This window comes from Loxodonta africana, chromosome 12 (genome assembly GCF_030014295.1).
Source record: "Loxodonta africana isolate mLoxAfr1 chromosome 12, mLoxAfr1.hap2, whole genome shotgun sequence".
In the NCBI taxonomy this organism is placed as follows: Eukaryota; Metazoa; Chordata; class Mammalia; order Proboscidea; family Elephantidae; genus Loxodonta; species Loxodonta africana.
This window is the reverse complement of record NC_087353.1, coordinates 84,376,776-84,391,970: the sequence shown is the minus strand read 5'-3', so window position 1 is coordinate 84,391,970 and position 15,195 is coordinate 84,376,776. Positions and strand designations below refer to the sequence as shown.

General features: G+C 47.2%; 1 protein-coding gene across 4 annotated transcripts in view; it reads left to right on the top strand.

Moving 5' to 3' along the window:
* GSG1L (GSG1 like) overlaps positions 1-15,195 on the top strand; it is a 275,751-nt gene that overhangs the window by 159,114 nt on the left and 101,442 nt on the right. For 3 of the 4 annotated variants that reach the window (XM_064295754.1, XM_064295753.1, XM_023558882.2), the window contains one exon: positions 12,050-12,202. The exons of the other annotated variant lie outside the window; for it this stretch is intronic. In XM_064295754.1, coding sequence (XP_064151824.1) covers positions 12,050-12,202 — 153 coding nt within the window. The remainder of the gene's footprint in view (positions 1-12,049; positions 12,203-15,195) is intronic. 4 annotated transcript variants of the gene reach the window in all.

The window sequence follows — 15,195 nt, the reverse complement described above, 5'->3', positions numbered from 1 at the left end:
GCCTTTCTTTTGATTCCAACTATGAAAACAGGCTCATGTGTCCGGTAGGGTGTTGTTTGCTAGAACCCCTGGTCCCTGAACCAGCTGGATAACTGAGAGTCTGCTGGGTACTTCACCTCTGGGGGTAGGTATCAGAGAGCCCACACAGGGTTTTGAAGAGCCTCATTGGTGCAGAATGTCAGGGGTAGAAGTGAGTTTAGACCTCACCATGTGCTGTTGTAAACCCAAATGCTCACAGGGCCAGGCAGGAAGCATTAAGGAGTGAAGGGGCTGGTGGAGTCTGCGCTGACCCACCCCACCGTTGTCACCGTGTAGGGGTGCAGATCCCATACTGTTGCATCTACTCATTTTGCCAACAAATCCAGAAATCCGAATTTTTATGTAGTCTCCTATTTTTAAATGTTGATAATGAATTCAGATATTTTTAAAATATTGTGTGGGCCAAACAAGACATTTATGAGGGCTAGATTTGGCCTGGTGGCAGCTTGTTTGAGAATCCACTAGTTTTGCTGAGGGGGAAACTGAGGCCTAGAGCAGCAAAGAGGTTTCCCCCAGGTTCTGTAGCATGAAGACTCAAACTCAGGGTGTAGCCCACCACCCACTGGTCTGGCCACAGCTCCATCTTTGAGACAACCCCTTCCCCCAAAACTTTAATCCCTGTGTCTCTGATAGGTTCAATCCACCTCCCCAGCCACACAGTGTAAATCTGGCTGGGGAGGTGGAAGGACCTGCCTCCTATCCTGGCTCTGCCTCCAACTTCCTTTGGGACGTGGACAAGTCCTTGCTGCTCTCTGGGCGTGAATTTTCTCATCTGCAAAATGGGGGCTGGGGACTCAGTGACCTCCAAAGTCTCTCCCTGCAGTTCTTCCAGGCCTCTGACCTTTTGCCTCTGAGCTTCCAGTATTGACATTTCACAAACAGCAGCTGTTGCAGAGTCGCTTCCAGCCCAGAGGCCAGGCCGTGTCATTTCCGTGATCTAACGTGCTCAGTATCAGGGGGCGTGTCACCGCTCTCACAGCCAGCCGCCGCTGTGCTGTGACTTACTGATTTGACAAATTAAACTGATGGGTTTTTTAAAAACATGTTTTCTCTTGAAATGCTGTTGCTTCTTGGGATTTCATATGGTTTTGTAACATTTCGCCTCTGATCCCATAAGGGTTTCGTTTGTCCAGTTGTCTTAGTTATCTAGTGTTGCTAGAACAGAAATACCACAAGTGGAAGGCTTCAACAAACAGAAATTTATCCCCTCATAGTCTGGGAGGCTGGAAGTCCGAATTCAGGGTGCCAGCTCCTGCGGAAGGCTTTCTCTCTCTGGCGGCTCTGGAGGAAGGTCCTTGTCATCTACCTTTCCCTGGTCTAGGAGCTTCTCAACACAGGGACCCTGGGTCCAAAGGATACACTCTGCTCCCAGCACTTCTTTCTTGGTGGTATGAAGTCTTTCTCTTTCCTTTTATCTCTTGTCAGATAAAAGGTGATACAGGCCACACTCCAGGGAAATTCCCCTTACATTGGATCAGGACTGTGACTCCAGTAAGGGTGTTGTGTCCCACCCTAATCCTCTTTAACATAAGCTAATCTTGCCTCATTAACCACAGGCAGAGATGAGGTTTTACAACATATAGGATAATCATTTCAGAACACAAAATGGTGGACAACCACACAATGCTTGGAATCATGGCCTAGCCAAGTTGATACACATTTTGGTGAGACATAATTCAATCTACAACACCAGAGGTGATATGTACTTGTCCCAGGCATCCTGTTTCCCTTCGGCTACATCACATAAGAAACAATAACAATAATAGTAACATCTAACACTTATATAGCACTTGCTGGATGCCAGGTACTCTCTTAAGCACTTAACTCATCAACAAACTCATTTAACAGTCCATGAAGTGGGTGTTATATTTATCTCCAGCTTACAGGTGAGAAAACTAAGGTTCAGTGGGGACGTATCACTTGCCCCAAATCTCCTAGACAGAGGGAGTTAACCCAGGCCCCCTAGTTAGAATCTGTGCTCCTCACCCCTCTGCCTCATTGCCTCTTATAATTATCACAATTGCTAATAATTATACTTTTTAGTAAAAATAGCAGTACTTAACTTTCTGAAATACTTGCCAAGTGCCAGGCTTGTGATTTAGAGATACTGTCTCATTTAATCCTCATGACAAGTCTATTATACCCATTTTTCAAATGAGGAAACAGAGACAGAGGGTTAAGCCTTCCCCTCCAAGGTCACAGAGCCAAGACTCGGTGTCCACCCATGTTTTTCCATGCAACCAAGGAGCTGGCCCTGGAAACTGTCTCTGCAAAGAAGGGCTCGAGAGTGAGAGGGAAATCACTCTTGCAAACCCATCAATTCCATCAATCGAGGGTCAGAGTTGGTGTCATGAAGCTGTTTTTTAAAAAGGCAAAAAGTGCAGCTAACAGGATTAACTGTCACCCCACAGACCCTGCACCTGACGAGAAATCATTTCATTTCTTCTGCCCCGGGAGGTCACCTGTTCTCTCCTGCAAATCGAGCTATTAGTGGCAAGTTTTGGAGACTTGTAACAATCATCTCCTTTATTACTGAGGCTTTCCCCAGCCTCACCAAAGCAAGGCCCCACCCAAGGCTGCTAGCCCTCTGTCCTCTCCACCTCCCTTTACTCCCTTGGGTGTGCATTCCACATGCTGGTAATGACAGTGGCAGGCACCACGCAGTGATTCTGATTGTAATTATTCCCACACCACCTTCCTTTGTGTGCTAGACCCCAACACACACTGTCCTGTCATTGACTCTGTTTTTCCTTACATGGACTCACATTTTTATACATTCAAAGGGGGGCTTTAGATGGGTGGTTCTCGAATTTTGGTGTGCGTCAGCATTGACTGGAGGGCTTGTTGAAGCACAGACTGGGTCCCTTCAAGAAACAGAATCCTCCAAGTGGTTCAAATGAAACACTTTAATGGAAGAACTCCTTACAGAGGAAAGAGAAGGGCTAAAGGAACTTGAAGCACCGAAAGGCCAGCAACACCGGGGAGCTGTTACCACCTCTAGGTCTGAAGGAGAAAAAGGCAGGACAGTATTCTGGAGCCTGTGACAGCTAGCGCTGGAAGGATGAACCACGGGGAGCTGTAGTCATTGGTAGGTGGTAGAAGCCACTGCCAGAGAGGTGGCTCAGAACAGGCAGGGAGCAGGGAAGAAACACCCTTTCTGAACCCAGTCAGAAGTCAGAGGGTCAGGGAGCCTGGGCGATGCAGGTCCAAAGAGTCAGTCTCCTGGGACACAAAGTAGGGCAGAGAGGGTGGAGGGTGGTTGGCCCAGGTTGGGGAGAGGGATGGCAGGATGGGGGGAATGGTGAGTCACCACCCCAAAAAGGAACTGTCAAAATGTTATTCAAGCCTGGCTAGGAACTGCTCAAGATTCTGAGCCTGAGGCTGACCTCTTTGTTTTAAAAAAATTGACAAGTGTTAGAAAGGTGTTAAGGACACATTAGCACCAAACAGAGACTCTTTTGATTGAGGTAATAAGAATTAAGAACTAATTGGAAAGCGGATAGCTTTTCCACCGATTCAGACAATGTAATGTTGTTGCTCAACACTACTTAAAACCACCTCTGCCTATCGGGAAACACAAATTTGTAGATTACACCCTTCGATGCTATGCACCTTGGGGTATTGGTTGAGGGCTGTTGCTGTAGGCCGAGGTGGAGGGGTGTTAATTCCTCAGCCCGTCCAACCTATGGGGGTTGGGTGGAGAGGGTGTTGGAGACCAGAGCAAGCCCTCAGGCTAAAAGATGCAGGTGCTGGCGCCATGCAAGTGCACCTTCACAGACCCCTTCCTCTGTCCCCCTACCCTTAAGTATTGCTGTTCCTTGGCCTCCACCTTCTACCCTTTTCTCTTTTGCTCACATATTTTCACAGGGCACCTCATCCACTCCCATGGCTTCAGCTGCCATCTGTTTGACAATAACGGCAAATAGTGATGCCTACTCCTTGCCAATGCCCCCAGATTGTCTGGGCTCCAGCTGCCTCGTGGACATCCCTGCTGGGTGTTTCACTGCTCATGCAGACTTGGCTGGTACAGAAGTAGCCTCATCATCTTCCTGCCTTATATCTTCCCCTTCTCAGTGAAAAACATCACCGTCTGCTCAGTTGTCCAAGCCAGAAACATGGTGCCATTCTGGACCTCCCATCTGTTTTAGCTACTGCATTCATAGGCCACTGTCCTGTGGAATCCACTTTTTAGATTCAATCAAGCCACCCACTTGCCCTCAGCCCCATTGTTGCCATGGCCCAGGCCACCATCATCTCTTGCATGGAGTGTGGCCAAGGCCTCTAGCAGGTCTCCCTTCCTATACGTTTCCTTTCCTTTCAGTCTGTTCTCGGGTCTCCTGACAGAGTGGTCCCCCCACCCAGCACATACAAGATCATGCTGCTCCCTTGCTTAGACCCTTCAGTGAGTTGTTGTTACTGGGTGGAAACCCCAGGTTCTTACTTGGCATGACTCGTATTGGCTAATAAATGAGAAATTGAGGTGGGAAAACAAAAAGACACCTTTATCTCATTGTACAAGGAAACGGAGTCAGTCGGTACCTACTGCTGGTAAGACCACTCGCTAAGGGTGGGCAGGGAGGTTACTTTTAAAGGGGTTTACAAGTAGAGAGTTATGTCAGCAACATTCTTAATCATACTGCACAGGCGCAATGGGGTTTACATATAACCTCCAAGCAAAAGCGGGATTCAAAAGCAAAGCTGAAGGGGTGGGGAAGGAGCCCAGCAAAGGAAACGATTTGGCAATACAACACTGTAGGAGAGGAAGCCAGATAAAGAATACAGCACTGTGGGGGCTCTGTCTCATCCTCACGTGCCTCTGCCATTTGGGTCAAATTCATCTTCCTCAGCCTGGCTTCTAAGAGTCTTCAAGACCCATCTTCTTCAACTTATGGTCCTCCCCATCACACCTGGTAGCCAGCTGGGCTCGGAATCACTGAGAACCAAAGGGCCACCCTTCCCACTCAGTACCCATCTCCTCCAGAAACCCTGGCTCAGGAATTGTTCGAATACTGGAGAGCATCTAGAATGAGAGCCTTAGCCAGGAATCCCTATGCCCCACACCCACACGGTCCATGGCAACCAGTCCAAGAGTGGAAGAGTGATATGATTTCAAAGTGGCCACTCTGTCCTGCCAGAATACAACCTCTCTACTCAGGATAGTCTCTTGAGTCAAAGAGGCCTGGGCTTGAATCCAGACTATACTACTCTCTGGCTGTGTAGACTAGTTGCTTAATCAATCCCACTGAACCTAAGTTTCATCATCTGTAATATAGATGATACATTGCAGTGTTGTTATGAGGATTTGGGAAGATCATGCACACGGACACTTGTGTCTGAGGTCGGATTCCCCAGATCCAGACCCGGAGATGAGGACTTGTGTGCAAGTGAATTATAAAGGAAACATTCCCATGGGAGACTGGTAAGGAACTGGGGAGCAGGACAGGGCAGAGGACAATCTCAAGCCAGGTCCCAGGAAGGGTGGCTTCCACCTGATCCTGGGGGGACTCTGCAGGGTGAGTTGCTCCAGCAAAGGCAAACGGCAGGATGCAACTGGTCAGCCATTGGTTGATGACAGCAAAGAGGGAAGTGCAAGATGGGCTTCAACTGCCTAAGGACAATTCTCCAAAGACAGGAATACTAACAAGAGACCCAAGGAGATTGGGTGGAGCACCAACATTGTCGATTATGACTGGGCACATCATCAACACTCAATAACTGTTGGTCCTTGTTCTGACTATTGCTGTTATTATTAGCATAACAACAACAGCAATTATTATTATTACTCATTTCCTTGGTTTGGGTGGGCGGAAACTTTCAGACAGATGCTCCTGAGCCCAGTGAATGACAAGGAAATAAATCCAGTGGGAATAAGAAGCATAACCCCAGACAGGCATCTGAGATACCAGTGCCTGTTCCTCCATGGTTAACTTACTTCTGGAGCATCCCAACCTTCATGCCCCATCCCATCTCTCATCAGGTCTGAAAGAGAAGAGCTGGGCAGCGCTGGGAGGGGAGGTGGAGGTGGAGGCCCAGCCCAGGGCCTATGTAGGCAGGGATGAGCGCCCCCCTTGGGAGAGTGGGACAGGGGCAGGGGAGGCAGTTGAGTCAGCGACCAGCACCCTAGTGAGGGAGCCTCTGCCAGGCCTGGGGGAGGGTCACCAGGAGCAAAGGCTGCTGGGAGGGGGACAAAGCCACCCTGTGGGTGGGGTGCCATGGAGCCTGTAGGATATCATCCTGCAGCTCAGCTCTAATGCCTCCCCTGCTTGATGTCGTCCAGCCCACCCTACATTTCCTTTTTCCTCCCTGCAGCTGGGTGGGCTTTGTCATAGCGAAGGGCCTGGTAGGTTGTGAGTGTGAGCTTCCAGGGGGTGTTTTAACAACATCCAGGCTGCCAAGAGTACATCATTCCCATACAGAAATCCAAAGGATTGCCCAGGAGATGTGATATTTTTGTAGGCAAAAAAAAAAAAAAAGAATCCCCAAAGCTCTAGAAGTCCCATGTGCTGAGGATGATAGTGTGTTTCAGAATCTGGAGTGTCTATCAGGGAGTTGATAGAGACTCAGAATTTGCTGTTTGTTTGTTCAGAACTATTTATTGAATGTCCCTAGGACATTCCAGGTACATGGAACAACTTGTGCAAAGGCAGAGAGGTAGGGAAAGACATGTTTGACAGCTTCAGGGATAGTATAACCTGAGGATCAGGACTTGGTTGCAACTGATATAGATTTTATCTCAAACTGCTTAGGCAAAGACAAGGAGTTAACTGGTTCATATGATTGAAAGAATGAGGCACTGGCTTCAGGCATGGCTGGATCTAGGGGCTCAAACAATGTTATTAGGACACAATCTTCCTCCATTTCTTGGCTCTGCCTTCCTTAGCATTGGCTTTACCCTCAGGAAGGCTCTTAACACCCAGTGACTCAATTAGCTCCATCCTTACACCCTCCCAGCCTCAAACACAGTGGAAAGAAAGAGACCCTTTTTCCTAGTAGTCTCAGCAGAAGTCCTGTTGCTGACTTTCATTGAACTGACTTGGGTCATGGGCACATCTCTATAGGGCTCCACTTGAATCATGTGGCTAGTATGGCTTGGAGGGTAAGTCATATGGATATGTTCCTAGTTCATTCCCTCTTCCATGCTACCATTTTTTCTCAGAAATCTTATCGTCTCCCACAATTCCATTTCTCCCTCCAGCCTTGAGCTCAGTCCAGAGCCTCTGGGCTCCGTTTCCAGGCACCACTAGATGTATCCCCATGATACCGCCCATATAAAAACAACAACTGTAATATCTTATGTGAATTGGGTTCTCCCTATATGTTAGGCACAAGCTCTTAATATTGCTTGTTATTGAATCCTTGTGCATCATTGTGTTACCAGAATAAGGTTCTTGCCTCTCACTGGTCAAGAACGAACAGGTAAGGCACGTAGTTTTCCACACGAGCAAAGCTTTATTGAAGAGGCTTGCAAGCGGAGAAGAGGAGGGCCTAGAGCAACGCATACCCTCATCTCACAGAACAAAAGACAGGCCCAAGTTTTTAAAAGTTATTGGGTGGGAAAAGATGCATGTTTATTCATAGGCACAGGCAGGGATATGTTAACTAAGGTACACGCGCAGCAGCTTTCCAAGATGGCTCCTGTCCCGGAGGCCTCTGGGATTCGTAGCAGGACTTATTATGGGGTGACACGCCTGTGCAGTCTCTTGCTTCCTGGGTTGGATTCCCCAGCTGGGGCTGTAGCTCCTCACTGCCCCTGGTGGAAGGCCACACAGCGGTCACAGGTGGATGTTCTGCGCATGTCCCTGGGCCTGGTTTTCTCCAGCTGCTTCTGAAGGGCAACTTTAAAGAAGTTTGTGGGCTATTTTTAGATACCCTGCCCCACTGTTCAGGGGAATGGCTTTGTTTTTGCGCCCTGGCCCATTTCTTGTTATTTTGTTTGCAGATTTGGGGGCCCCTCTGTTACTTGTCTTACTGAGTCTCTAGGGTTCACACTTAACCCCCATTACCTCCCTTATAGTATAGTCGATTTCTCTTTTACTTGTTTCTCCTCTAACCGTAGCAGTCTCTTTGCTATTTCTCAAACAGGCACCCTCCGAATTCAGGGCCTTTGGTCCCTGTCTTAATTGGGCCACTCAGCCAACCAGCCCTGAGGGCTCCCCTACTCTGGACTTCTTTTTATATGAAATGCATTTCCTTATTGTTAAGTTGGTTTAAGTTCTCTGTTGCCTGCAGCTATAAGCATAACAACTTACACACACTTCATTGTTGCCTCAGGGGATGTCTTAGTCTGGATTCTCTAGAGGAGCAAAACAAGTGAAGCTTGTACAAATATATAGAGAGAAATTCACTTCAAAGAAATGGCTCACGCAATTGTGGGGGCTTGCAAATAAATACCAAATTCATGGGTCAAGTGGTAGGCTGAAGGCCTCTTCCGGTTCACGGGATTGCAAGGGCTGATGAATCCAAAATCTGCAGGTCAGGTGGTAGGCCAGAGACTTCTGCAGACTTATGTCCCAAGAGCTGGAGGTTAGGTGACAAGAATAGTGCAGGGTCAAAGGACAAATGTTGTATGAGACCACTATTATAAGAACTCGAAAAATAGTTTAAACAGAGAAGAAAATATTCTTTGATGGTTATGAGAGGGGGGAGAGAGGGAGGGAGAGGGGTTTTCACTAATTAGATACTTGTTGTTGTTAAAAAAAAAAAAAACTGTTGTTGTTGTTAGGTGCCCTCAATTCGGTTCCGACTCATAGCGACCCTATGCACAACAGAATGAAACACTGCCCGGTCCTGAGCCATCCTCACAATCATTATGCTTGAGCTCATTGTTGCAGTCACTGTGTCAGTCCACCTCGTTGAGGGTCTTCCTCTTTTCCGCTGACCCTGTACTCTGCCAAGCATGATGTCCTTCTCCAGGGACTGATCCCTCCAGACAACATGTACAAAGTATGTAAGATGCAGTCTCACCATCCTTGCTTCTAAGGAGCATTCTGGTTGTACTTCTTCCAAGACAGATTTGTTTGTTCTTTTGGCAGTCCATTTTTTATGGTATATTCAATATTCTTCGCTAACACCACAATTCAAAGGTGTCAATTCTTCTTCAGTCTTCCTTATTCGTTGTCCAGCTTTCACATCCATATGATGCGATTGAAAATACCATGGCTTGGGTCAGGCGCACCTTAGTCTTCAAGGTGACATCTTTGCTCTTCAACACTTTAAAGAGGTCCTTTGCAGCAGGTTTACCCAGATTTATGTCTCTGTCTGTTTGTCATACTGTGGGGGCTTGCGTGTTGCTGTGATGCTGGAAGCTATGCCCCCGGTATTCAGATACCAGCAGGGTCACCCATGGAGGACAGGTTTCAGCTGCTTCCAGACTAAGACAGACTAGGAAGAAGGATCCAGCAGTCTACTTCTGAAAAGCATTAGCCAGTGAAAACCTTATGAATAGCAGTGGAAATTAGATAGTAGATAAGAACTATTTTTGGTGAAGGAAAAGATAACACACAATACAGGAGAGGTCAGCACAACTGCACTAAACCAAAAGCTGAGAAGTCTCCTGAATAAACTGAACGCTTCGAAGGCAGGGGCAGAGGTTTGGGAGCCACAGTTTCAGGCGACATCTAAGTCAATTGGCATAAAAAAATCTATTAAGAAAACATTCTGCACCCCACTTTGGAGAGTGGCGTCTGGGGTCTTAAACGCTAGCAAGCGGCCATCTAAGATGCATCAGTTGGTCTCAACCTACCTGGAGCAAAGTAGAATGAAGAACACCAATGACACAAGGTAATTATGAGCCCAAGAGACAGAAAGGGCCACATAAACCAGAGACTATGTCAGCATGAGACCAGAAGAACTAGATGGTGCCCGGCTACAACCGATGACAGCCCTGACAGGGAACACAACAGAGAACCCCTGAGGGAGCAGGAGAGCAGTGAGATGCAGACCTCAAATTCTCATAAAAAGACCACACTTAATGGCCTGACTGAGACTGGAAGGACCCTGGAGGTCATGGTCCCCAGACCTTCTGTTAGCCCAAGACAGGAACCATTCCCAAAGCCAACTCTTCAGACAGGGTTTGGACTGGATTATGGGATAGAAAATGATACTGGTGAGGAGTGAGCTTCTTGGATCAAGTAGACACATGAGACTATGTGAGCAGCTCCTCTCTGGAGAGGAGATGAGAGGGCAGAGGGGGTCAGAAGCTGGCTGAATGGACACGAAAATAGACAGTGGAGAGAAGGAGTGTGCTGTCTCATTAGGGGGAGAGCAACTAGGAGTATATAGCAAGGTATATATAGATTTTTATATGAGAGACTGACTTGATTTGTAAACTTTCACTTAAAGCAAAATAAAAAGAAGAAGAAGAAGAGTGCAGGGTCAAGAGAGTGAGCTTTGCCAGAACATCCATTTATATACAGGAGGCAGGCCACACTCCCAAGGAAACTCCTCTTTCAACTGATTGGCTGCTCACATCAGATCACAAAATGGAAGATGATTACATCGTGTTTGCCAAACCACTGAGAATCATAGCCTAGCCAAGTTGACACATAACATTAACCATCACAGGAGACACCTAAATTTTTATCTGACCTGTACCCTGAGATAGATATTATTATTCCCCCCACTTTATAGATGAGAAAACTGAGGTACAGAGAGGCTCATTCCTGAACCAATGGCTAAAGTCAGGAGGGATGTGGAGCTCTGATTGGCAATATCTGAATCATGTGTCCAAACATAGAGCCAGGATGTAAGGTCAGCCCCAACTGAACCATATACAATGAGAGAGGGGATGGCCTCTCCAAAAAAAAAACCACAGCGGAGAAGAGGGGAGGACTTGGGGTAGGAAAAACAGCAGGTACACCTTCCACTAGGTTGCAGTTTGGACCAATCTGGAGGAAAAAGGAGCTATGGTATCTCATGGAATACAAAGAAAGGTTTAACAGCCAAACCACTGGTAGGACAGGGGTGCAGCTGACCTTCGGGGACAACCAGAACTAGGTGCTCACATTGTCTGAATGCTCTCACTGTCATCTGAGTTTCTCCCTGTCTGCTTTCATAGTTCCAAGTTCAGATTCCCAGAGAAGGGCTTTGATTGGCCAATGCTAGGTCAGATGATCATATCGGACCAGAAGGGCAGGACTACATTAGGATGTGGCAACTCCTGGAAGTGCCATGAGGTTGAAGCAGTGGGAGTAGCGATGGTCGTTTCTAGAAAAAGAATGGGGCAGGGTTGTTGTTAGTTGCCATCGAGTCGGCTCCAACTTGTGACGACCTTGTGTATAACAGAAGGAAATGTTGCCCAATCCTGTGCCATCTTCATGATCGCTGGTATGTCTGAGTCCACTGTTGTGACTATTATCTCTGCCCTGCCCTGTGTCCCAGGAGACTGACTCCTTGGCATTGCATCCAATGGGGCAGGACACAGGTCAGATAAAAACGTAGGTGTCCTCCGAGGGACAAGAATGATGTGCGTGTAAGTTGGGATGCTTATAGCCACAGGCAACAGAGAACCTAACACAAAGCAGCTTAACAATAAAGAAATCTATCCCATATAAAAAAAAGTCCAGAGTAGGGTAGCTCTCAGAGCTGTTGATTCGGTGGTCAAGTGATGTCATCATTCCATCACTCTGCTTGGCAGTTGTAGTGTTGGCTTCATCCTAAGGCCTGTGGCCCTCATGGTCATATGATGGCTTCCAGTAACAATCATCTACCAGATGAGAAAGAGAAGGGCAGCCACAGGATAAGAGTTCTTCCCTCCATGCCACCCTGGACCCATAATTGTCACCCAGAGAATGCCATGGTCCAGTTGGCTTAAGCTTGGTTTCCTTAGCCAGCCACTGCTGAGGAGGATAAGACTGACGCGATTTCTTTAGATTAATCAGGACACACCCCTAGAACTGGGGTCTATTCTAAATGGCTTGCTACCTCTAATGGGTATAGGGTAGAGTGAACATAGGGAGAGTCTACCATGGTATGTCCCTCATCTCATGACCTTTCTGCCTTTGTCACACAGGGGTCCTGTGGCTGTCAGTGGTCTCCGAGGTGCTCTATATTCTCCTGCTGGTGGTTGGCTTCAGCCTCATGTGTCTTGAGCTTTTCCACTCCAGCAATGTCATCGATGGGCTCAAACTCAATGCCTTCGCAGCCGTCTTCACGGTGCTTTCAGGTAAGGCAGAGGCCTTCAGGCCGGTAGCTGGAAGCACAGGCAGGTCTCAGTGAATGGAGCAAGAGTACAAAATACCCAAGTGCTTGGAGCCACGGAGAAACCTGCACACTGGACCAAACCTTGGGTTAAGTCCTGGTTCTACCTATTGGACAAACTTCTCTGCTCTGAGTCTCAGTTTTCCGATTTGTAAAATAAGATTTGTTTGCTCACTTAGTCACTCATTCAGTAAGTATGTATGGAGCCTCTATCATGTGGCAGGCACTGTGCTGAGTTCTGTGGTTATAGTAACGGGCAAAAACAGACAGTTTCAGCCCTCATGGAGCTTAAGACTTAGAAGGGAGGTAGATTAACTTGAGATGTATTGAGGAGACAGAAGCCACAAGACTTGGTGACGGATTTGTGGGATGAGGGAGAGGGAGGTGGTTGTGGAGCTGGACAGACGGCAGTGCCATTCACAGAGATATAAAAGTGGAGGAGGAGCCTATTTGGGTTGGGGGCACATCACACATCTAAACCAAAAAACCCAAACCCACTACCGTCGAGTTGATTCTGACTCATAGCGACGCTATAGGACAGAGTAGGACTGCCCCATAGAGTTTCCAAGGAGCACCTGGTAGATTTGAACTGCTGACCTCTTGGTTAGCAGCCATAGCACTTAACCACTACGCCACCAGGGTTTCCGTCACACATCTACTTTAGCTTATTTGCTTTTGAGGTGTCCAAGTGGAGATGCCACATAGGGAGTCGGATGAACAAACACATCAGGAAACACAGGGCCAGGAGTGGAGTGGGCGGATGTCTTAGAAAAAAGGCTAAGGAGCCAAGGGTTTTAAGAGTTTTATGAAGAATCTTATACACCCTATAATATCCATATGAAGGTCAACAGCATCATCTGCCTCAGAGAGGTGGAGACAGAGGACCCCAAGAAAAAGCCATTGGATTTGGTGGCCAGATGTCCAAAGCACAGTTTCAGCAGATCCAGGTCATAAAGGGATTAAGTGGGATGTGTGCCAGAAGGGAGTAAAAGGAGCCTATAAGCTATAACTTCAGGCAGAGTAAACTGACGCAGAGAGTGGTGGCTTGGCTGTGTCGGACATCTGTTCCTAAAAAGCCAAATGTAAATTGAATTTCTATAAATCTAACCTTATTCTTTATGCACTGGAAGAATTCTCTACTTAATGAAACTGTAACAATGAGCCTTTTGGTAAGGGAAATAAGTGCCCCCTAATTGAGGTATTTTAATTGAGGTATGTCTATATATATGATTATGGTGTTTACTAGGGAAGTGACAGGTTACAATTCAGGTTCAGGAATGCTCGGGATACAGTTCTTCCATCAGGACAGCCTCTTCTCAGCTGTGCTTGCAGGCAGTTCTCTCCCCGGCCCTTGGCCCCTGGGCCTGGCCTCTTCCATGCTCGGACAAGTGTTACAAAGCTCTTTAGCTCTGCCAATAAGTGCCCTGAGGCACCCTACTCCACCAGTAAGCCTTAGCCCGAGGGCCCTCAGCTCTAGGTCCGTGGGTCAGCAAGCCAAGCCCCACCAAGTACCTGGGGGTACCCCACCCCGCCAGCAAGCCTCCTGCCCAAAGGCGCTCAGCTCCGTGGGCGGGGACCCCACTGCGCCATCCCCCACTGGTCTCTTCTGCTCTGGCTTCTCTGCCACCACGTCTTGCCGTCTTCAGTGTTAGAGCTTTTGGGATTTAGAAATTTTTGTCCTTTTATTTGCTCATTTAGTTCTTACAGCTGGATTTTGTCTGTTTTGCTTCATTTTCTAAATGTGAAGAATTCAAAAATTTACATTTTGTTAGTAAATATCGCTTTTAGATTTATTGGGAAAGGACACTGTATAGGGTATTTTCAGTGTAAAACAAAATAAAGGTCTTTATGTGATAAAGATTCCATCATAATAGGATGAAAGGCACTTTTGTCATCATGAGGGTGTGGCAGAAATTTTAGAAGAAATGATTGCTATGACTAATCTTGTAATTGTACCAAAAAATTAATGATTTTTTCAAAAATGATTATTTTTCAATACCACAGTCCTCAACAACTGTCAAAAGTCTGAGTTCACTAAACTATTCTAGTCAGCCCTTAAAATATGCATCTGCTTGGAGCCCTGGTGGCATAGTGGTTAAGAGCTCAGCTGCTAACCAAAAGGTTGGCAGTTGGAATCCACCAGCTGCTCCTTGGAAACCCTTTGGGGCAATTCTACTCTGTCCTAAGGGGCACTGTGAGTTGGAATGGACTTGACACAATGGGTTCGGTTGTTTTTTTTTTTTTTTTGATAGTTAAATCTTAGTTTGCCTTGAAGAGACTATGGGTGGAATTAGAGACATCAAAGACAATTCTGGTGTAGGCTTAGAAGAAAGTAAGGAAAGCCGTAACACCAGAGATGGCGCAGTTGGTGAGAAACAGTGGCAGAGAAATGGTGGCAGCAGAACTAGGAGACTGGCATGAGACAGCACAGGAGCCAATCCACAGAGCGAGAGAGCTGAGTGCCTTTGGGCAAGAGGCTTCCTGGCGGAGTGGGGTGCCTCTGGCACTTATCGGTAGAGCCAAAGAGCTTTGTTGACACTTGCCTGAGCAGGGCAGAGGCCGGGGCGGCCCAAGAGGCCTGAGGGGCTGAGAGACCAAGGAACTAAGAAGCAGAAGCTGAAGAGACAAGGAGTATAGGAAGCAGAACCCTGGTGATGCAGCGATTAAGAGCTTGGCTGCTAACCAAAAAGGTCGGCAGTTGGAATCCACCAGCCACTCTCTGGAAAACCTATGGGGCAGTTCTCTTCTGTGCTGTGGGGTCCATATGAGTTGGAATTTACTTGACGGCAATGAGTTTGGTTTTGGTATATATAACAGAGGGGGGTTCCTCAAAGTATAGAGAGCTGAATTCAAGAAAGGATAGCGTGCTCTATAGTTTAAACATGGGTGGCCTGTCATTCCCAGGGTGTGGGGAATCTCACAGGAATTGTAAAGGAAAGACAAGAAAAAACGTAACAA